The sequence below is a fragment of the Colletotrichum phormii genome (assembly GCF_030913505.1).
Source record: "Colletotrichum phormii strain CBS 102054 chromosome Unknown BDP81scaffold_18, whole genome shotgun sequence".
NCBI classification, from domain to species: Eukaryota; Fungi; Ascomycota; class Sordariomycetes; order Glomerellales; family Glomerellaceae; genus Colletotrichum; species Colletotrichum phormii.
In genome coordinates, this window is record NW_026851460.1 from 503441 (window position 1) to 524063 (window position 20623).

The 20623-nt window shown below is 54.6% G+C and overlaps 8 protein-coding genes across 8 annotated transcripts; 4 read left to right on the forward strand and 4 right to left on the reverse strand.

Moving 5' to 3' along the window:
• Positions 1 to 84: 84 nt before the first annotated feature.
• Positions 85 to 1509, forward strand: BDP81DRAFT_380421 (HpcH/HpaI aldolase; the record flags this gene model as incomplete). The annotated part of the gene is made up of 6 exons (XM_060586841.1): positions 85 to 427; positions 572 to 719; positions 817 to 956; positions 1026 to 1088; positions 1174 to 1347; positions 1416 to 1509. The coding sequence occupies exons 1-6, from the start codon at positions 180 to 182 to the stop codon at positions 1507 to 1509; spliced, it is 867 nt and encodes a 288-aa protein (XP_060441961.1). The 5' UTR covers positions 85 to 179.
• Positions 1510 to 1619: 110 nt separating this feature from the next.
• Positions 1620 to 2664, reverse strand: BDP81DRAFT_495744 (uncharacterized protein; the record flags this gene model as incomplete). The annotated part of the gene is made up of 2 exons (XM_060595412.1): positions 1620 to 2099; positions 2164 to 2664. Coding segments are annotated over 2 exons (822 nt in total), but the record flags the coding sequence as incomplete, so codon positions are not given.
• A 1076-nt stretch (positions 2665 to 3740) lies between these two features.
• Positions 3741 to 5243, reverse strand: BDP81DRAFT_434739 (uncharacterized protein). Its single transcript, XM_060590988.1, has 3 exons — positions 4942 to 5243; positions 4444 to 4827; positions 3741 to 4370 (listed from the first exon to the last, which is right to left on the reverse strand). The coding sequence occupies exons 1-3, from the start codon at positions 4993 to 4995 to the stop codon at positions 4218 to 4220; spliced, it is 591 nt and encodes a 196-aa protein (XP_060441963.1). The 5' UTR covers positions 4996 to 5243; the 3' UTR covers positions 3741 to 4217.
• A 209-nt stretch (positions 5244 to 5452) lies between these two features.
• BDP81DRAFT_434741 (phosphatidylinositol-specific phospholipase C) lies at positions 5453 to 7700 on the forward strand. Its single transcript, XM_060590989.1, has one exon. It carries the CDS (start codon positions 5666 to 5668, stop codon positions 7391 to 7393), a length of 1728 nt encoding a protein of 575 aa, XP_060441964.1. The 5' UTR covers positions 5453 to 5665; the 3' UTR covers positions 7394 to 7700.
• A 2378-nt stretch (positions 7701 to 10078) lies between these two features.
• BDP81DRAFT_452448 (uncharacterized protein) lies at positions 10079 to 10936 on the reverse strand (the record flags this gene model as incomplete). The annotated part of the gene is made up of 1 exon (XM_060592749.1): positions 10079 to 10936. The coding sequence occupies one exon, from the start codon at positions 10934 to 10936 to the stop codon at positions 10079 to 10081; it is 858 nt and encodes a 285-aa protein (XP_060441965.1).
• Positions 10937 to 14584: 3648 nt separating this feature from the next.
• BDP81DRAFT_397253 (uncharacterized protein) lies at positions 14585 to 17543 on the forward strand (the record flags this gene model as incomplete). Its single annotated transcript, XM_060588294.1, has 2 exons — positions 14585 to 14716; positions 15228 to 17543. The coding sequence occupies 2 exons, from the start codon at positions 14585 to 14587 to the stop codon at positions 17541 to 17543; spliced, it is 2448 nt and encodes an 815-aa protein (XP_060441966.1).
• A 681-nt stretch (positions 17544 to 18224) lies between these two features.
• BDP81DRAFT_326858 (NAD dependent epimerase/dehydratase) lies at positions 18225 to 19013 on the forward strand (the record flags this gene model as incomplete). Its single annotated transcript, XM_060585094.1, has 1 exon — positions 18225 to 19013. One exon carries the CDS (start codon positions 18225 to 18227, stop codon positions 19011 to 19013), a length of 789 nt encoding a protein of 262 aa, XP_060441967.1.
• A 70-nt stretch (positions 19014 to 19083) lies between these two features.
• On the reverse strand, positions 19084 to 20262 carry BDP81DRAFT_326690 (uncharacterized protein; the record flags this gene model as incomplete). Its single annotated transcript, XM_060585083.1, has 2 exons — positions 19084 to 19114; positions 19172 to 20262. 2 exons carry the CDS (start codon positions 20260 to 20262, stop codon positions 19084 to 19086), a joined length of 1122 nt encoding a protein of 373 aa, XP_060441968.1.
• Between the last annotated feature and the right edge of the window lie 361 nt (positions 20263 to 20623).

Below are 20623 nucleotides of genomic sequence, written 5' to 3' on the forward strand. Positions count from 1 at the left end.
AGTATCTGGATACGAGCTGTTAACGTTCTCAATCCCATTCTCTAAACACCAAAAAGATCACCAACCAGATATTCAAGTAACGCTGCTCTCTTGGACTCGAATTTCAAGTATCTCGACATCCCTAGACCAACCTTCCTCTCGATCCTAATCCGCAGCCAAACCCTCCCCAAGCGCCCAACATGTCCTCACCAACAACCCACGAGCACCAACTCACCCTCGCCCGCGAAGCTTGCCGCCCAAACCTCGTCAAGAACCTCATGCTCCAAAACAAACTCGCCCACTCCTTTGGCCTCCGCGTCGCCTTCTCCACCGAGATGCCCCTCGTCGCCAAGCGCGCGGGTTACTCGGCCGTGCTCATGAACCTCGAGCACATGGCCATGAGCATGGAGACCATGAAGGATATCGCCGTCTCGTGTCTGAATGTTGGGTAAGGTCGCTCCTTCACTCCTCCTCTCTCCCCGTTTCACGTTTTCGAAATTACATCTTCAAGAAAGCCCCGCCCTCTGCAGGGAATCGGTGACGGGGAGTGATGACTGGCAAGTAAATGTAGCTAATGGCATGGGAAAACAAGCATCACTCCCACAGTCGTCGTCCCAACATGCGCCCCAGAATGGATCTCCCGCTGCCTCGACTCCGGCGCGCAAGCCATCATCGTGCCGCACGTAAACACCGTCGAGCAAGCAAAGATGTGCGTCAACGCATCAAAGTTTCCCCCTCTGGTATGTAAACACTTCCCGTTCTATCTCGCAGTACGGTTCGACGAGACCACATGGCACCTCAAGGCACCTCAGGGCTTACACATACTGAAAACCGCAGGGCCACCGCTCCGTAACAATGGTCACGGCAATGACACAGTACACGACGACACTATCCTACGCAGCCATCGCCGAGGTAGTCAACGACGAGGTCCTCATCATGCCCATGATTGAGACCAAGGAAGGTGTTGAGAACGTAGAGTCAGTCCCCCTCCCCCAGTCTCGTTTAACACGTCAAAGCCAAAGTTGTTGGGATTAACGAGATCATAGAGCCATCGCAGCCGTACCAGGCATCGATGCCCTGTTCATCGGCTGCGCAGATCTCTGCATGGAGTAAGTCTCACCCATCCTGAATAAAAGCAAGAAGCAAGACGTTGAGCTTCGATGGAGAAATTGGGCTAAACATGTCATTTCCAAGGCTCGGAATCCCTGGACAATACGATTCAGAACTGTTCCACTCCACAGTCGCCAAGATCGCAAATGCAGCAGAAAAGGCGAGCGTAGATGGGCGCAAGATGTTTGTGGGACTCGGTGGGCTGGAACCGAGACCTGACCTCCTGGAGGAGTTGGCGAAACGGCATGCTCCCATTCGGTACGTGTCTTCGTCGCATCAGTGTGCAGTCGTTCATTGTGATGATTTGCTAACATTGCCGACCTCAGATTCGCAATGGCAGGCCGTGATCTGGCCCTCCTACTCGCAGGCATGTCAAAGCAAGCGGCAGCAATGAACGATATTTCGACCAAACTCCAATAGTTATTTTAGCCCATCCCCAAAGAGAGAAAGACAAACAAGGGAAGACCCCCTAGCAAAAAAGACTATGACCACTAAAGCAAGAACCGGTCAGACCCGAACTCCACCGTACTAATCTCAAAGCCTCCCTAAAATTGGATACCAACACCTCCAAACAGAACAGCTCGCTTGCAATGCAAAGGAAGGGGGAAAGAGCATTTTTGAAGGTGATTCGTTTCGTCGTTTGAATAAGTGAAGTGGTTGTGTGTCGGTGAAGACATGGTGCAAGAAGATCACTCGTCTCTCCATTCATTTTCGGCATTTTCGACATTTCTGAGCGAAGAAGGCGCAATTCGTCCGGAACCGGAGCCGGGACGAATACGGCCTCGTTGTCCCTCCCCCGTGGTGCCATAGTGTGGGTTGAGGTCGCTGTACCTCACAATGTCTTCCGATTCCTCACCACTGTCGTGTGCTGAGTGAGCCGAGATGGTGGCAGTGAGAAGAGGCCTGCGCTGGCGCTCTTCGATCGGGCGCTCTGAAAGATGGCTCCAGGGTTGCGCCCACCATGCATGTCTCCAGTTGCTGGCGCTTTGCATAAAGAGCAACGTCAGAACCTATAGCGAAAGTCTTGTTAGCCCTGAACGGCCACAGCCTGCGATACATCAATACCAGACATACCTGCAGCACACCAACGGTGAGGACGATGCCCAAGTCGATGGAGGAATTCCGCACTGTTGCGTCCCTCCACGGGCCGACGCAGGCAGTATCGCGACCGGTTATCTCCGCGCACCGGGCATTGGCACCGAATGGCCAACCGCGGTCCTTGACACTGTTCAGGCCACAGCAATTAAGACTATCCTGGATACGCCTGATGGTTGACTCATCCTTGGCGACAAACATGCGCTGCCAGCTGGTGGACAGAGCACAGTTCAGGCCATCGCCAGGAAGAGCGGTTTGCAACAGGATCACGGCGACGGCGGTGGTCAGGATGCCTTGAAGTGTCTGGATGATGGTTGGAAACAGCTGCTCGGTTCGGGCTAGAGAAGAGCTCGTGTTGAACAGCAGGCGTGGGTAGTAAAAGGCGTTGATAGTGCCAAGGATGGGCAGCAGAATGGGAAGCAGAGACAAGAACGGCGAGATGGGAAGGGCGAGATTGGTGCTCGTGACGTGAACGACGCTGGGGAATGGTTAGCAGAGAATTTTACGGTCGGTGATGCTTGATATCGTACATGGCCGTCGTCAGCAGTCCGATACAGATCTATAGGAAGATTTTGTTAGATATTTCATGTTCGTTTCGAACAGTGTTAGTGGATGGCGGGCTTACCAGGAGAAACACAACGCCCGGATTGACCCCCATGGTGAACTTCTAACAACGAGCAAGCGCACAACAACACCGGATCGCTTCCAACCGTTGAAACGGATTATGTTGATAACAAGCAGATTCAACAATCTGATGAGAGGGCGTTTCGCTTCACATGTAAATAAGTAGGAGACGAAAGAAGAGAGCGGGAATTTGTGAGAAGAAGAACGGGAAGAGGGTGGGTGTGGCGCCGTTCGTCGCCCCTCCTCCCAGGGACCCCAACTTCCCAGGGACACCAAAAGGTGCCGATCGCTGCGCTGGGGTGGGAAGTTGCTTGATGCGGCCAAAATCGAACATGCCCATTTGCGGCACCGGCAGCGTTGGCAGCGAGCAAGCGTCGACAAGCACCGACGCCAGACGGCATCCAGTCCTCCCAAAGCTTTCCCAAAAGGACTTTGCCGCAGTCTTCCGACGTCATGGGCCCAACCCTCCGAGAAGCTTATTCCCTCAAACTCGAGCACGCCATAGGCTGAAGGCACTTACTTTCGTACGAGGGTCCAGTCATCCCTGGAGACTCTGAGAGTGAGAGTCTGGTCTTGGGGATACCCTGGATGGTTGGAGACTGCCGTGTAGCACCAGATGGACACACCAATGCTGGAGGCCCAACACCAGTGTGTCAGTGTCCCATCCAGAGAAGAGACAAAGTGTGTGCGAGAGACTGCTGGACCCCGCATGCCATGCGACGAGCGACCGCATTCACAGAGGCGCAGGCCGCCCATCCCGCTACCTTTCAATGTCGATCCAACGCTCTTCCAGCTATTTCTGACCCGCGTGTCGAAGGCGAGGTGTGTTGTCTTGATTATATACCATGCACTCGTCCATCAAATGACACGACGGAACTGATTGTCTGCTGTTGCCGCCGCGCTGTCCACCGATGATAGCGGTGTGCTGGTTGATGGATTCGACTCCAACCTCCTCACTCTCCCCCGGGTGACGAGGCAGGCAGGCAGACTCTTCGCGCGCATCAACCACCTTTGAAGGAGTGTAGGGTAAGCTGATGATGACGCCAGCGGCAGGGAGGCAGCTTTCGGGAAGCCGTCTAGCTGTCCAAACTTCTCCATGGCCCCCCATCGAGATGCTGCTACCCTTGCAGTAGTGCTCCGTGCGTTTGCGTTAGCCCTCTTGGAGACCCGATGGTTCTTTTTTTTCGCACATGCATCGCCAGGTCAACAACCCTCCGAGCTGCATTTAGTTCGCCTGCCAATGGTGGTGAGGAATGCTTCAAGTCGTCTGGCCCATCCTATCGTTTGCGGGCGCAGCCAGGAGTAAGACTGAGACATCTCCAAACATTCTCCTCTGCTCTGAGGGCTTTTCGACATGTCGCTGCCTGTTAGGTCCGATGCCTGTATCTGCCTGCCGCGTGAAGTGATCGTCATTCGAGAGTACAACCCACGAGCCCGGGAATATCAACGTGAAGGCATATCGGCCGAAGATGGTGAGGGCTTGATGTTTGACTTGACACAGAAGAGCCGAAAATCATTTTGCCAGACAGAGGGGCACCGCAAGCCGCGTATTCACTATTCAGGTAGGTATTGCAGGCTAACACCAACTCTGGCCAGACGAATCCATGAGCCGGAGCGACTAACACAAGAAGCTAGCTGCCTCCGGAACGGGCGTGGGGTCGTATTTGGAGGAGGACCGCACCGGTGCACAGAACTCTGCCCAATATTTTCGGAGATGCTCGGAAGGGCACTTGGTTTGCCTGCCTGGAATTCGACGAAGTCCACGGCGCTCTCCCCAAGGCCGGGCACAGAGGGTGATGCCACGAGGTCTGGAGCGTAGCAAGGGGTTTGGGGGCGGAAACCACAACTTCGGAGGAGCTTCAACTTGCAGCGTGGCTGGACCCACAAGGCTGAACGAGTGTGTCCGGATGCCGCCCGGTCTCCAAGATGCCCAGCCGGTAAAGAGTCGCCGAGGTGGAGATTGAGTCTGGCGAGAGAACCGGCTTGGATAGGAATGTTGACGACGCTGCCATTTGAAAGGTCGGGTAGCACCGTACTATTCTTGACTTGTCCTCGAAGACACTTGGATTGAAAGTGTCTCGGGAGTCTGATTGGTTTTCTTCACTGCTCGAAGCATCTTCTGACATTTTCCAGTGGAAGGCCGAACGATTGCGCCCGAATTCTCCAAGTTGAAGCCATTGAGAGCATCGCCAGTTCATGGATGCCATCGACTATCGTCAATCACCGTGTTGTCAGGAGTCCCAAGCAAGAATAGAAGGATCGGGCGAGAGTAGGTTATCTGATAGAAGCGAATCGAGCGATGATCAAGCGCCATCGGATGGTGGTGTTCGCGTATTCGTGTGGAAAGCTGAGACGAACTCGACAAAGACCTGTGGGCCCCAAGCTAAGGGAACAGCGAGGACCTGGAGAGACTGAGTGCCGGGACTTATGTAAGCTTCACTCTAACCGAATGAGGGACAAGACCTGGTATCTAATTCGCCGAAGCTCCGTGAGCTCCCCGCCAATCTAATCTTAGCGTCCCCACTTCGCAACCCCTCCATTGGAAGGCAGGTGCGGCAGGTGTGGCAGCAAGAGCTGAGCTGATGGGAAGGAGGGGTAGCTCAGCTTGTTCCTGCCACTTGCTGTTGCGCTGCTGCTACCTTACGCGGCTTGCATCAGCCAAGATTGACGTCGTCGGTTTCCCCATTCCCAAGCCGTCCGTCTTTCCACAATTCCTGTTTGCGACCATCTGAGTCTCTTCTTTTAACATCTACACACCACCTACCCCGCGTACCCAGTGGACATCTCGAGTCAGAACAATCGTCCTCACTTCCGGAAGAGGCAATACAGAGACACAGCAGTGGAGTTGTCACCAGCAATGGCCTCACTCACCTCAAAGTTTGCCAACCTCAATCCCTTCTCCAAGAGGGCACCAGAGGACGAAGAAGAGCTTGGCGATGCGACAGACAACACCACCTTGGCCGGTGGAGGCCACGCCGCCCGCGACTCAGACCTTAAGCACCGTCTCCGCGTGAGCCGTGCCATCAAATCCTTCCTCGTGGATCAGAAGGCCCTGTCCTCCAAGGAAGCCAACATCGACTCGGAACAGCTCTCACCTGAGCTGCAGGCTCTCGTTTACAAGCCCCACATCAGCGTGCCCCGCGAGCTTACTGATAGATCACACCCATTGCCCGAGTACTTCATCAGCTCCAGCCACAATACCTACCTCTTGGCCCATCAGCTTTATGGAAGCTCTTCGGCCGAGGCCTACGACGAGACGTTGCGTGCTGGCGCCCGATGCGTCGAGATCGATGCCTGGGATAACCCCGACAACAAGGACGAACCCAAGGTCACCCATGGCTACACTCTCGTCTCCAACATCCCTTTCCGCACCGTCTGCGAGACCATCCGCGATGTCGTCGATCAAGAAGCCAAGGAACCCCATCCGGCTGCACCAATTCTTCTGTCTCTCGAGAATCACTGCGACCCCGAGGGTCAGCTGCGCCTGGCATTCATCATGAGAGAGGTCTTTGGAGATCGACTTCTTAGCAAAGCAATCAGAGAAAAGGGACAGGCCGAGCAAGAGGGTCAGGCCAACCACGTCCGTCTTGAGGAACTTGGCAACAAGATTGTTGTCATTGTCGAATATCATTTCCCTGGAGAGGCCGACGATAGCAGCTCGAGCTCAAGTGACGATGACGAAGAAGAAAAGAAGGCCAAGAAAGACTACAAGGACAAGAAGAAGGCTGCGCCTGCTTCGCTGATTGTCCCAGAATTAGAGGCCCTCGGTGTTTACGCCCAGTCCGTCAAGCCTATCAACAATTCGTGGTTTGAACAAGTTTTGCAGGACGCGCCGCACCATCACCTCATCAATGTCTCCGAGTCTGGGCTGGCCTCTCATCTGCCCACGCACACTGACAAAATCTCGCGCCACAATGCTCACCATCTTATGCGTGTTTTCCCCAAGGGAACCCGCATCTCATCCAAGAACCTCCACCCCGTTCCATTCTGGGGACTTGGCGCCCAGATCTGTGCCCTCAACTGGCAGACCTTTGGAGCATCGATGCAGCTCAATGAGGCACTATTCGCTGGTTCCGAGGGTTTCATTCTGAAGCCCGCTGAGCTCCGTGCCGGTGGCTCAGGCCACCTCGGCAACGGAAGGAAGCGAAAGCTCCGTCTGCACGTCGGCGGTGCCACCGACATCCCCGTGCCATCCGATCGCGATGAAGACGAGACGATCAAGCCCTACCTGACATGCACACTCGTACATCCACATGATCTGGAGATTAAGCCTCCAAAGAGGAAGACGGCCGGTTACAAACAGCACAAGTTGACGGGTTTCTTGCACAAGGGCGAAAACCCGCCCCCCACCGACCCCTTGTGGGACGAGGTCCTTGAGTGGGAGTACCAGGACAACGAGATGGTCTTCTTGCGGATGCTAATCAAGAGCGATGACAGCTTCTCCAAGAACCCCATATTTGCTGTTGGCGCGGTGAGATTGCTCTACACCATTCCGGGCTGGGTCTTCATTCGCATGCTTGATCTCAAGGGAAGAGAGACCAAGTGCTCCATCCTCGTCAAGTTTGAGGTCGTTGACGCGGAATAGCGGCTGTATATACGCTGAGTGTTAAGAGAAACGCCTGGAGTTCCATTAATATACCATATATACTTTCCCCGTCATTGTAGAGACTGATGCGATATTGAACCCATCGTGGCTAAGTAACTTGAATGTCCATTTTGTTGACAGCATATTCACAGAAGCAGACTCACATGTGACTCCAGGTCATTCTGATCAATGATATGCTTACTTTGACCCCTGTCTACCCTATGCGTGGAGCAGCAAAGAATGCCATCAACGGCAGTCTGGCCTCCTCACCATGAACTGCGACCTATCTTTGTAAATCTTGGCTGGAGAGGCAATAGACAAACTCACCTAATACATCATCAGGATTACCCAAGGGCCCTCTTGCCGGCCTCCTCATCTCAGATACAGGTGGCTTCACTCACGCCCGCGCATCATTCAACACGATTGGTGGCCCATGGCAAGACTTCGCCCCGATCCCGATGATCTCCCGTCAAGAGCCCACCGCTGTAGCGCTGAATACTACGACCCTCGCCGTCCTCGCCGGCATCACGAAATCAACGGAGACGGGAACACAGAACAATACCAAAATCGTAATGCTCTTCGACATCCTCACAAACAGGTCTCCACCCACCCATGGCCCTAAACCGCCACAACGCGGCGGTGGTCGAGGGGAGGACTACGTGATGGAGCTACCCGACATTGTAGCCGGCTGAACGACCACGACGGCTTTGGTGACGGGCCGAGCGGGCCACGAGACGGATGTGCTGGAGGGGTTGGTTGATGTGTCTAGAGGGGAGGGGGCTTTGGTAGCGGAGCCGGAGGCTTTTTGAACAGACGAAAGTGTTTGACCCCGGGACGGAGGGGTGGACGGCGTTAAGAGATGAGGATTCGAGGCATGGGGCCGCTTCTGTCAGTTTCGGTGGCGGGGATGTTGTTTCCGGCGAAGGGCCGGTGTGGGGATCGACTACGGTTGGTGATGGATATACTCTGCCCGTGTCAGGGACCTGTGGCCTTGACCAGGGCCGTGGCAAAAGCGGAAGACTGATAGTCGGGAAGGATCTGAAGGATTTGGCTTCACGTATAGTGTAGAGCTGTCTCGACTTGTCACTCGATGAGCTGACGGGATAGCTACATTGTCTTCTTCCGGTTACATGGTTTTGATTACATTGATAAAGAGTCAGCACCAACATTCTGGCGACTCAACATTCGCAATGGGCCTTTTCAGAAACGATTAAGACGATTATGTCCGAGGCAATCGAACGTGCTGCCCTCACTCAGTGAATGTCCACCAAACACGACAGTAGCCCTTCTCGCATAAAAACCCCGCCAACAAGCATCCTCCCTCCCTCTACATCACACGCGCCATGCCCGTAGGCCCCCAACGAAAACTCCACCAAATAAACGCTCGCTACAACTCCAACACGCGGGAAGCCTCGCTTGGCCACCTGTCACGACAGACTTTACCCGCCGTGCTCGCCGCCCGCCCACCATCCATCCCCGTCGGCTAGGGAAGAACCCGACGTTAGTCGAACCTTGTAGTACAAGAGCTGATGAACAGGAAGAGAGTAAGAGGCTCTATCAAGGTGTATCCTTGTGTTTTCAATCCGGGTTACTGGGTTGATAAGTGCCGGATTTACTAGTGACTGCTGGGTTGCGAGTTCCCACCGGTTCCAGGTTCATCGCTTTCGTAACTCTATCCTCGGCCATCCGAAATCTAGATAAAACTGGTTTGCCCATCTTTCACCATATTTCGCCTCCCATTCTGTAAGGATATGTCTCGTACAAATTTGTCAGCTTGATAAGATGATGATGTCCAGTTGGTGGGAATTCACAAATTCTACAATCCTCCGGGCCCCGATCTCACACATCGCAATTCCATCCGAGGCCCATCTCACTCGTCCGCCCTCCGCTTCCGCAGCCGTGACGCGGTCCCACACCCACACAGGTCCCATCTAGTCATAACTGCCCGTACCGAACACCTAACCGGCCCCGGCTTCAAGAGTCAAATCACCGCTGAAATCCGAACTTGAGAAAAGGCCAGCCTTTCGGGGCGTTTGCGCGGGAAACTCTACCACTTGAGGCGAGGAGAGAGAAACCACCCTCTGGTTATGGGAAGACTTGAAGTAACGCAGGAGCCACCCACCCACCCAACTGGGGACCCGAGAGGGAGGGGGACAAGAACGCAGACTGGAGGAACGGCCGCGTTGCGAGCAGTTTGAGAAAAGGTTGGGATGATTCGTGGACAGCCTTTTCCGCTGTCTTTGTAGCTACCTGGGTGAGGGTCCTGTCTCTTTTTTTTTTTGTACCTGGTTCGTGCTCTGTGTAGAACGGCGCCGAGTCGGCGAGTGTCTTGCAGTGTTTCGTTCTTCTAGCAATTTCACGGAAGAGACGTTCTGTGAGTGCAATCGGTTGGTTATTTTCAAATAAGGATGAATATTAGAAAACGAAGTGTGGTTTTTGAGAAATAGGGTAAATATAGCAGCAGAGTCTGGTCGTGGTAATGAGTTGAGAGGCAGCATACACTTGATTTGAATGCTCAGTTTGGATAATTGGTGAAGATAGGTCCTTCACACAACCATCACAGCAAATTGAGATTCCCGAAGCAGTGATGTGAATCTAGACGCTGAATTCGTCTGTAGTTTTCATGAACTTCATGTTGCTACTGCTATAGTGTTTCCACCACCATCATCGTCATCATCATCATCATCAAAAGTTCACCCCCGCATCCTGCGTCCGATACGTCCTCGTCACCCTCGGATCCCACTTCATCTTATTCTGCCTCTCAAGCTCCTGCTGCCTCTCCACCTCCAACTCGTCAATCTGCGCAAAATTCCGCCTCTTGCGGAACGGCCACCGGCCCTTGCGGTACAGCATCCCAATCACCAACCCAAAGATCAACACCCCGCCCACGGAGCCCAGCGAGATGGGCAGCGCCGGCATCAGCTTCACGTTGCTGCCGCCCGAGGTCTCGGCTTGGCTGGGCGACGCGATGCCGCCGCTGCCGCTGTTGGCGTTGCCGCTTGGTGTGGGTGTCGGTGTCGGGGTTGGTGTGAGGCTTAGGAGGGGTGTGGTTTCTGGTATCACGGGCGGCGGAGGCGGGGGGATGAAGGATGGTGTTGGTGAGGGGGTGAGGTCGCCTCCTGGTGTTGAGATTGGGATCACGCTCGGGATAGATGTTGGTGAGGGGAGTGGTGGCGGGTCGGAGAGTGATGGTGTGGGTGTTGATGTTGCGTTTGTGGTGGTTGAGATGATGAATGTTGTGAGGGGCCGGGCGGAACTTGATGGTGGTGGCGGCGGCGGCGGTGGTGAGGGTGTTGGCATTGGTGTTTGTGAGGGCGTCTGCGATGGCGTTGGTGTGTTTTGCCTTATTGGTGCTGATGAGGAGGAGGAGGAGGAGGAAGATCTAGCAGGCAATGATGATGATGGTGTCGCCTTTTTTGAGGGTGTTGGTGATGTTTGGGCCCTTGTTGCTCCGCTCAAGGTATTTGGTGTTCCTGTTCCCACTCCCGTCTGCCCTCCGAGGCTTGTGGGAGGGTTTTTGGCGTCGGGTTGGTTTTCGGCCATGATGAAAGAAGATGGTTGAGTCGTAAGAGTAAATGATTATCGCTGTCGTAGTTTGTGGTATATGTTTGGTATGTAAGGCCGTTTTGAGTGTGTTCGTTGCGTCGTAGTAGATTATGTTCAGTGTAATTCGAGGTCCTTGGTACGTTGTAAGGAAACCCTCTGAATAGCCTCGTAACCAGCTCGAATGGTGGTGAGGTATGATGAAATCCTGATCTCGAAACAGGTTCAATATCCAAGAATGACCGGGTAAAGGTCAGGTGATGGCGTGAGGTGGGTGGTATTTTCCGATGTAAGTCGATCCAGCGGCTCAACAATCGCTCTCTCTATTCCTTCTTGGTCCCAGTTGTCTTCTGTTCTGTTGCCAAGCCTCGGAAGCTGTCAACGTAAAGGCCAGTTCAAACAAGACAAATTAAAGAATCAATAAACATCATACAATGTCAGTCCCAAAATAAATATAAGAGACCAAGGCGCTTGCCGTCCCAGAAAAAGAGGGCTGGGGATAGGAATCTTTAAACACAGATGTGCCTGGTGGCCACGTACCCTCTCCCTCTTACAACTCTTACACTCTTCGGAATATTTCTGACAGAGGTACATGACATGGTGCCATGTACATTGTGTACCTACCCATCCCTCGTCTCTCCCTCGGTCCGTCGTTCACAGGAATTCTCTTACGGTTTGAACCCCCCCCCCATCATCCGAGAAACCTTACTGTGAGAGTTTTGGCTGACGTGACGCAGAGTCGGGACAGTGAGAGAGGGCGCAACTCACACTCCTCTTCCTCTGTGCGTTATGTGTCTGTGAGAGAGTAGGTATGTCAATGACAATGATGAATGTACCAGGGATCTCCAGGGGTCGCAACCGTCTCACAATGGTATTGATCCCTGCACGCCAGTTGGAGGCTCAAGCGCGGCTCCGATGCACAGTCGTCTGCAGCACTAGACTCAATTTGTCTGTCTACCTATTACTCCGTACTTGACGGACAAGAAGCGTGTCAAGCCCGTCCCGCAAAGACAACTAGTAACAACTAACAGCCAAAGATGGGTACAGAATAATGTGGTCTTCGGTAGTCACGTCTTAGTCTCACTCTTATTCCCTCCTCCCAGGGATCTAATGCCTCCCTGCGCAGGGTTGCTGCCAGCCCGTTTCAGACGTGGACTGTTTGAGTTGATCTTCTTCAGACCAATGAAACCCTCAACTCTTCCTTCGTCCCACCTTTTCTCCCGCCCTTCCGGCCGCCAAACCACCCCCTCTCCAGGTTCATCCCTCACGTCCCGCCAATGTCTCTTTCAAAGTTCCATCAGCCCTTTTCTCTCTGAGGCTCTCAGTCTCTCGGTCTACGGATATGAAAGTCTCTGGACAATAGACAGTTCGTTCGGGGTGGCCCCCATTGTCTGAGCACAAAGTGCAAAGTGGGGAGCCCAACTAGACTACTGGCGTCACATTCAAATCCGACATTGCAACGCAAAAGAGTCTATCGAACATATCCGTTCTGAAAAAGGTAATCAGGGTATTGTCTCTCATTCCCTAAAAGAGTCACGAGAAACCGGACTAACGTTGTTAATCCCTGGGGGACGAGAGAGAGAGGAGAGAGAGAAAGAGCCTCCTCATCTGCTCTTTCGCATCAACCCACCGCTGCCCGACCTGACGTCGGAACACCCCCGTCACGGCGTCACCTGTCAAACTCGCCCCAACAACTCCAACCTCGAACTCGGAAACTTGCATGATCCCCGCGTCGCAACTCATAACCGTCTGTACTCCGTTATCCCCCCCGGCGATCGTACACTTGCTTGCACGGTTTTCGGGTTTTCCTGAGCAGACTTGTCGCCTCTGTAGGCCTCCTCAACCCCAATCCAGCCATCTCTAACACCGACACGCCGTCAAGCGCGGGCAATCAGGGAGACTGCAGACAAGGGGGGGTGCTGAGGGCTTTGCACGATCTCCGTTCGGTAACCGGCCACGGAACATTTTTATTCTCTACACTGGCAATCAGGCAAGACTCTTGCTGTTTTGTTGATATCCATAGAAACCCCTCCACATCCTTATGCCCTACCAGGCGAACAGGAAGAACAGGGCCTCTTTCAGCGTCTCCCATGCGTTCGGTTGACTCGGCACGCTCCCCCCCTGGTCCAGCTTGCTGCTTTGCTTGATTCCGCATGGAGAACGAGGCCTGTCGACCCCCTTCGGCAGTCTAGAACTTTTAAAACCTAGCTATCAAAACAATCCTTTGCCGCGATGTAGAAGAGGAAGAAAGGACGAGGCACCTTTCGGTCGCCCACCGAGAATCTTACGACACAAGGCAGGGCCTCTGTTCGGGCGGTGGGCGACCCGGGTCCGAGGTCGGGCTCGTTCCGCTGGTCGAGTTGTATTCATTCTTCTTCAGATTAATCATAATGCTACCCACCTTATTTACTTGATCTCGCTCATTCCGTCGAGGAGTGTAGACGCTTCATGTAGTGGCAGTCCGTCCCAACTTCTGGTGTGCACTCTCTCACTCGGTGGATGGGACGCCATTGTCAGAGATATACTGAATTGTAATAGTGCAACTATAGTGATCGAGGGTTGCACCGTCGATCGTCTCTTCTGGGGAGGCCTCGTTACCATCCAAGGGAAGAAGCTACGTAGGATGGGGGGTTTTTTTTTGGGTTTTTTTTTCGAGATTTGGAAATCAAGAAAATCTGCCGAGGTCTAGGAACTTCAATTACGCTTCATCTTTGCTTTTCCTTGCGTTTCGAACGTATACGGGTTCTTTTCCGGCGCAGCTACCGCGGGTCCTATGCAGTTGATGCCGTGGGAAGCGTCAGAGCGGCAGACTGGGAAAACAAACGACGTACGAATCCGAACCCGCTCCACGTTTTCTGGTTAGTATTTGTATTGTTACAGATGGCCTCGAGCTAGGAGGCTGAGCATCGTGGGATTGTGCTCTTTCGTCTCCTTGTCAGAAGCAAGCGAGCTTTGCGAAAATTTGGACTATGCAAAAAAGAGAAGGGTAAATGAAGCCCATGACAACCATTTTGGAATTCGCGTTGCAAGGTTGGAAGTGATGAACAAGGCGTAAGTGTTTCCTATCGTCCTAAAGCACATGCCTCAATACGACAATAAGCCACCTTCAATTAGTATCATTATTTGGTATTATGACTTGGTGTTTTGCGATGCCGTTCAGATGCCCCAGCATAGTATTGCTGGCTACCTTGTCTCTTCGCTCCCGATGAACTTGACTTACACGGGAATCATCTCCATACTCCATCTTATCACCGCGCAACTCCCGATCATAGAAGACTGGGGAAACGACCCACAACTCCAGAGTCCCACCGCTATCTCCCGAAGGCTGACTGACAGGATGCCGAGTGATTGCCACGTAAGGATACGGATATGCTTATCAGTCGCACCATCTCCTCGGCGAACCTCAGTTGGACGTCAATCATCCACCTTCTCGTCTCCCTCAAACTCTCCCGCCCGTAGCAATGTGAAAACACATCATTGCCATTACATGACTTGGAGACGTATGATGCCAGCTCTCCGCAAGTGTGAGCACGATCCCTCCCACCGCCCTAAACTCGAAACAACTGAACTCTTCAGCCCCCCCAGAAATAGAAAGCAATAACGCTAGAAGGAAACAAGAAACATCCATCAAAGCCCCCCCCAACGGTCATGACGCCACCGGCCCCCGCCAACGGCTCGCCGTTCGACCCCACAACCGCCGCACCCGCGCCCGAAGACCGCGGCGAACCGCCGGCCAAGCGGACCAAGACGCAGGCCTGTTCACGGTGTCGGCGGCGAAAGGTACGTTACTTTTTATCACTGTGAACGCTGTGTGTAAGAGCCAGAGACATTCATTCTCTGGTACCCTAAAGCAGCACCATCACCACTTTTGAAACAGCAACTCGTTACCCAAGTTGGGTTACCCTTTGACGCTGATCATCACAACTCAAAACCCCACCATTCCAAAAGAAGAGGAAACCCGAAGAGAGAGAAGGAGAGAGAGAAAGGGCTGACAATTCTCTACTGCGTAAAGCAAAATTGCGATGATCAAAGACCCTGCGCAAACTGCGCCAGGTCAGGAGAGCAATGCAACGAGGCGGTGCTCCCGTCGTCCTATCAAACCCGGCCCCCGGGCCCCGGGTTCCCTCCGCTGTAAGGTTTTTCCTCCCTTCCCCCCCCCCCCGGTTCCCAAAACAGAAACATCTACGGATAGTTTCACGTTTTTGGCTGAAAGAGGGTGGTTTGCGACGATTAATCTGCTCCGCCGATCTGGTCCAACTTCCTGGTTCTTCTCCTACCCTCTGTGTGATAGGTGATGCTGATGCTGCGGTATCAAACCCCCCCCTTTAGGAGTTCGGACCATCACCATCTTCACCACCACAACCACCTCCACCCATCAACACACACGCCCCTGGCCTGGCTGGGTGATAACGCGTCGTTGGAGGAGCGCATATCGCGTCTCGAGAAGACCAACGCTCGACTTCAAGCGGTCGTCGACGACAATCGCAACGGCAATGGCCATGCGCAAGAGTCGTCGTTACCATCATCGTCGTCGTCCCGCGTGCATGAAGCATCTCGCAAACATCACCACACTGAAGAGCACCCATTCGCATCGGGACCGGGACCGGGGCCGGGACTCGGACCTGAAGCCTCGCTTTCGAGGAGCTCGCCCGCCATCGGCCTCTTGGCTACCTTTGCTCGCTCAGAGGAAGACAACCCACCACCGCCATCACTACCGCCTAATCCATCATTCTACGATGGCGGCAGAGCCAACAATACAGCACAGAGGCATGACCAAGAGATCCCCCTCGACATCGCAACAGAAGCCTTGCTCTTCGACACCTACCAAGACAAAGTCCACTGCCGCTACCCCTTCCTCCGCCTCGACGACTTCCGCAACCCGGCAAGGCGGCCAAAGGAAGCATGGGCGTACTACTTCACCAACATGATCTTCTCCATAGGCCTCCTCCTCGAGAAGCCTCCCTCGCAAACCTATCCCACTCATCAGGAATGCCTCTCTTCTAAACATAACCACACCCACACCCACCAAACTCTCTACCGCCTCGCCGTGACAAAATACCTCTCCCACGTCTTCGCCCTCCTAGACCGCCTCCTTCACATCCAAGCCTACCTCCTCCTCGCCATGCACGCAATATACTCCCCCTCGACGGAACGCATCATCTCCATCGCCTCGGCGACGATGCGCTACTGCGTCATGGCCCAGCTCCACCTCGCCGACGCAGAACCACATGTCCCACCTTCTTCTTCTGCCTCATCCTCTTCACCTACCCCCTCCCCAGAGACCGTAGCAAAAACAAAGCTCAGAGTCCAAATGCGCCGCCGCGTCTTCTGGTCAGCCTACACCCTAGACCGCGCCGTCGGCACAACATTCGACCTCCCCTTTTCCGTCCCAGACTACCAAATCACGGTCAAACTGTACGCAAACATTGACGACGCCGAGTTGGATGCCGCATGTGGCACCGCCTCCTTTCCAGACCAACATCACCACCCACGCGGCCGTACGAGCGTCTCGGCCGCCCTGCATGTAGTCTACTGCCGCCAGGTCCAATCCGAGATCCTCAACACGACCCTCCACCGCGACTTTTCCACACACTTCAACGATCTCCCTCACTGGCGGCTCCGCGTTCTGGATAAACTAGACCGCTGGCGCGCTCTCTGCCACCGGTACGCCGATGCAGACGCAGACGGCACCTCCGGAGGTCCGGGCTCCTCCCGCTCCGTCCCCGGCCCAGGTCCCGGATCAAACACCCGCCTCCACGCCCGCACCCGCTCCCGCTCCCGCACCTTCACCCACCCAGAATGGCTCCACATGATCTACAACTACTCCCTTGCAATGCTCCACCAACCAACCCGCACCACCTGCTCGGGCCCAGCAGGCGACTGGACCGTCAAATCCTGCATCCAAGCCTGCCTCATCTTCCGCAAGTTCCAGCGCCGCGGCCACGACCACAGCCACGCGCTCATCGCGGAACTATGGCTAGGTCTCGTAGCGCAGTTTAAATGCGGCGTCGCGCTGCTCTACTGCTTCTTCGCCACGCCGCCCCGGGCCAGGACGGAAGCGTACGCGGCGCCCGAGGCGGCGGAGGCCGTGAGGGCATGTAGCGTCGTTCTCTCCATCCTCGCGGAGCGGTGGCCGCAGAGTGTCTGTCTTAGGGATGCGTTTGATATCTTGGCGAGGGAGGTGCCGCTGTTTGAGTTTAGTGTACCTACCAACGTAGCAGACCCAACAGCAACAGGAGTAGGTCCGCGCAAGATGAGGTCCGAATCAGCGGATGCGCTGATGGCGTTGATGGGTCAGCTTGAGATCATCGTCGTGCACCGTAACACGCTGCGCATGATTCGAGAGATGGCGCTGGACGAGTTCCCGCGTCCGCCGTCGTCGGTTGGTACAGAGTCTCGGACTCGAGAAGACTTTCTTGCCAACGCTACGGCGGCGGCAGCAGCAGTATCTCAGCTCGGGGAAGAGGGCTCGCCCTCTTGTGCGCGGACGAGCATCACGGGTGACATGTTCCAGCCCATGACGCCTCACTTCTTCCAATCGAGCGTGCCGGGCCTCGATCTCGCTGCTCTCGGGTTCCCTGGCGACTTTGATCTGCTAGATGCTTGAGTCATAGGTTCCTGGAATACAAGCACGTTATCAGAGGTACGTACAATTGAGCATCAACGGATGATGATACCCAGCAAGTGGTCAAAAAGAGCGGGGTGTAATTCGGGAGGGGCACGACATGTTGGCCAAGACTGACGTCTAACGTGCTGAGTAACTAACGCCGATATCTATCCATGGATTCTGACTCGAGCAAGCAACAAAAAAACTCAATTGAGTGCTTTCCCAAGGAAGCTCGTTGTCGGCTTTTAGCCAATCTGGTGGGGAACAGTCCAAAAAAGCAAAGCAAATAGACTCGCGGGACTTACGTCACTGACGCTCCGGTGACGTGACGTGCCCCCCCCCGATCCCCGAAAATGCTCATCCGCGGGGTTGAACTTTGCAATGTATCCCCGTACTGTTCCTCGGCCACTCCGCCCGCATCCGAATCAAAGTCATTCCACGGCCGCTTAACGCCGTACTTTAATGGGGCCGAGCGGGGAAGCCATCCAGGTTGATTTCAAAGCCCCGCGGTCTCGTCTTCCGTGCCAAACATACAATACTATTTAGATCGGTTGTCTCCCTCTCTCACAAGGCGTTCTGCCATATCACACCACGCTCGAATACATCACGACGTACCTTGCTCAAACAAATAGCTCCGCGCATTCTGTACACAGTCACCGTCCACAGCAAACATAGCCCACCATGAGCAAACACGTCCTCATCCTCGGCGGCCACGGCAAAGTCTCTCAACACCTAACCCCCATCCTCCTCCAAAAGTCATGGACCGTAACCTCCATCATCCGCGCCCAAGACCAAGTCCCCGCCATTGAAAAGCTCGGTGCCGGCCAGTCATCAGGCAAACTCAACGTCCTCGTCCGCAGCATCGAAGACGTAATCTCCCAACAAAAAGCCCAAGACATCCTCAACGAAGTCAAGCCCGACACAATCTTCTGGTCCGCCGGCGCAGGCGGCAAAGGCGACCCCTCCCGCACCTTCGCCATTGACCGCGACGCCGCAATCCACTTTATCAACGCCGCCGTCGCCACACCCTCCATCAAGAAATTCATCCTCGTCTCCTATCTCAGCTCCCGCAAGACGAAACCAACCTGGTGGTCCGATAAAGCCTGGCAGGACGCCCTCGACGGCAACAAGAAGCTGTACAACTACTCCCTCGCCAAGATCGCCGCCGACGAGGCCCTTTGGCAGGAATCCCAAAAGAGGACGGATGGATTTGCGGGAATCAGTCTGAGACCTGGTCTGCTGACCGAGGAGCCTGCGGGCAAGATTGAGTTTGGAAAGACAAAGGAGGCAAAGGGCACTTCGAGCCGACAGACCGTCGCCGAGGTCGCCGCGCTCATTGCTGAGAATGACAGCTTCACGACGTCGTGGGTAGACTTGCTGGACGGCGATGAAGATCCCAAGACGGCTGTTGACAGAGTTGCAAAGGAAAAGGTGGATGTCGCCGTGGGCGAAGAATTCTACAAGGCTTGAAAAAGCATATCCACGCTTTGAGAATTTGTCATTAATAGTTCTATCATAATACAGCGAATCTTGTTCCTCATCATGTCATTAGAGCAATGTGCTTGAGCTCCCTATCATCGCTTGTTAGCATCAAAACGAAAATACGTTTAAATGATTGTGTGACTTACTCTTGCACCTGTTGTCCCACCTTCATGGGCGCATACTCGACCTTTTCGCCCTCGTCCCTCCCCAGGTTGAACTGCTCAGCCCTGACCTTTTGCGCCTGCTCCGATAGTTGAGGAATAGGAGTGAGATCGTGGTCTGATGACAAGTGCCAGAAGAACGTTGACGAGATGCGGACGAGCGGGCGATCGGGGAGTTCAGCTTTGCGGCGCTCAATCACGGCGAGGGTCTTCTCATTTACCACAACCTCGTGGAAGCCTGCCTTGATGAGACCGCCCGTCAGATGCTCCAATTGCTTTCCGGCCTGGACGAGCAAGTAGTTGCCCTCGGGAATCTTCACGGCAATCTTCTTTCCAGTGTTGCGCGCCCAGATGTGCAGGCCTGGGTACCGAGAGCGACCGTGAATCGTCAGGAAGTTCAAGTCTGTGTGGAAGCCAGCGAGAATGGTGTCCTGCTTGCCGTACTTGACCAAGTCGGAGGCCGTTGGTGCGAGAAGGTGAGGTCCGTACTTGCCAGCAGAGCTGAAAGCGTCGGCAGGGAGACCCAAGCCGACTGCCGCCATCTCTGCCAGGCCCGTAACGGCCTGCTTCATTGAAGTTCCCCACTTGTCCATAGCAGGAGGCCAACGCTCGCGGATGTGCGGGGCTTCGGGGACGACGTTAGGGGCGTTGAGCCCGGGGAACTCGGTCTCGTACGGCGGATTCTCGGCCATGCGCCAGAAGAAACGGCACTTTGGGTCAGGGTCGTGTGCTGTAATGTCGAGAGGGCGCTCAGATTCCGCCAGGCGCTGGATGACCTGCAGGCAGGGCTCGTCAACTGCACATTTGGGCTTCTCTGTATCCTCGAGAGTGACGCCGATCTGGTAGCTCAGCTCTGGGCGCTCATCCTTCTTGAGCTCTTCGGTCGGCTGGGCAAAGTAGTCCTCGAGTAAGTCGAGGAAAGTAGTGTTGTCGGATTCGGCGACTCGGGAGTCATGCAGGACAAGCGCACCATAGGTGATGAGGGCGGTCGCAGCCTTTTCGCACTCGTCGCGGAAAGCGGCGGAGTCGCGCGGCTCGTTGAGGAAAACATCGAGATCGATTATGGGGAGATCCATCGGGAGGTCCTGTGCGGCGGCCATGGCGGGCAAGTGGTTGCGCGGGGTCTTGTGAAGTTGAAAACTTGTGAATCGTTTTGTTGACGTTGTGAGAAAGCGACTGTGGGTAGGATGCAATGGCAAACAATGTGTATTGCTGGTGGTTATTGCCAGAAGTCGCTGACGAGGGGCGGAAATCGCTGGATTTTGTCTTGTGTCGCTGTGCATGTGAGATGGTCGAGATGCGCGCGTGGTGGGGGTTCAGATGGTCGCATGGTCCACCGGGCGCCTGACCGGAACAGGCAGCTCACTGCCGACCCAGACCGTTGAAGATGGTTCCTGCGCCATGGTGTTGAGCACATCGTGAATGCCAACCAATCCC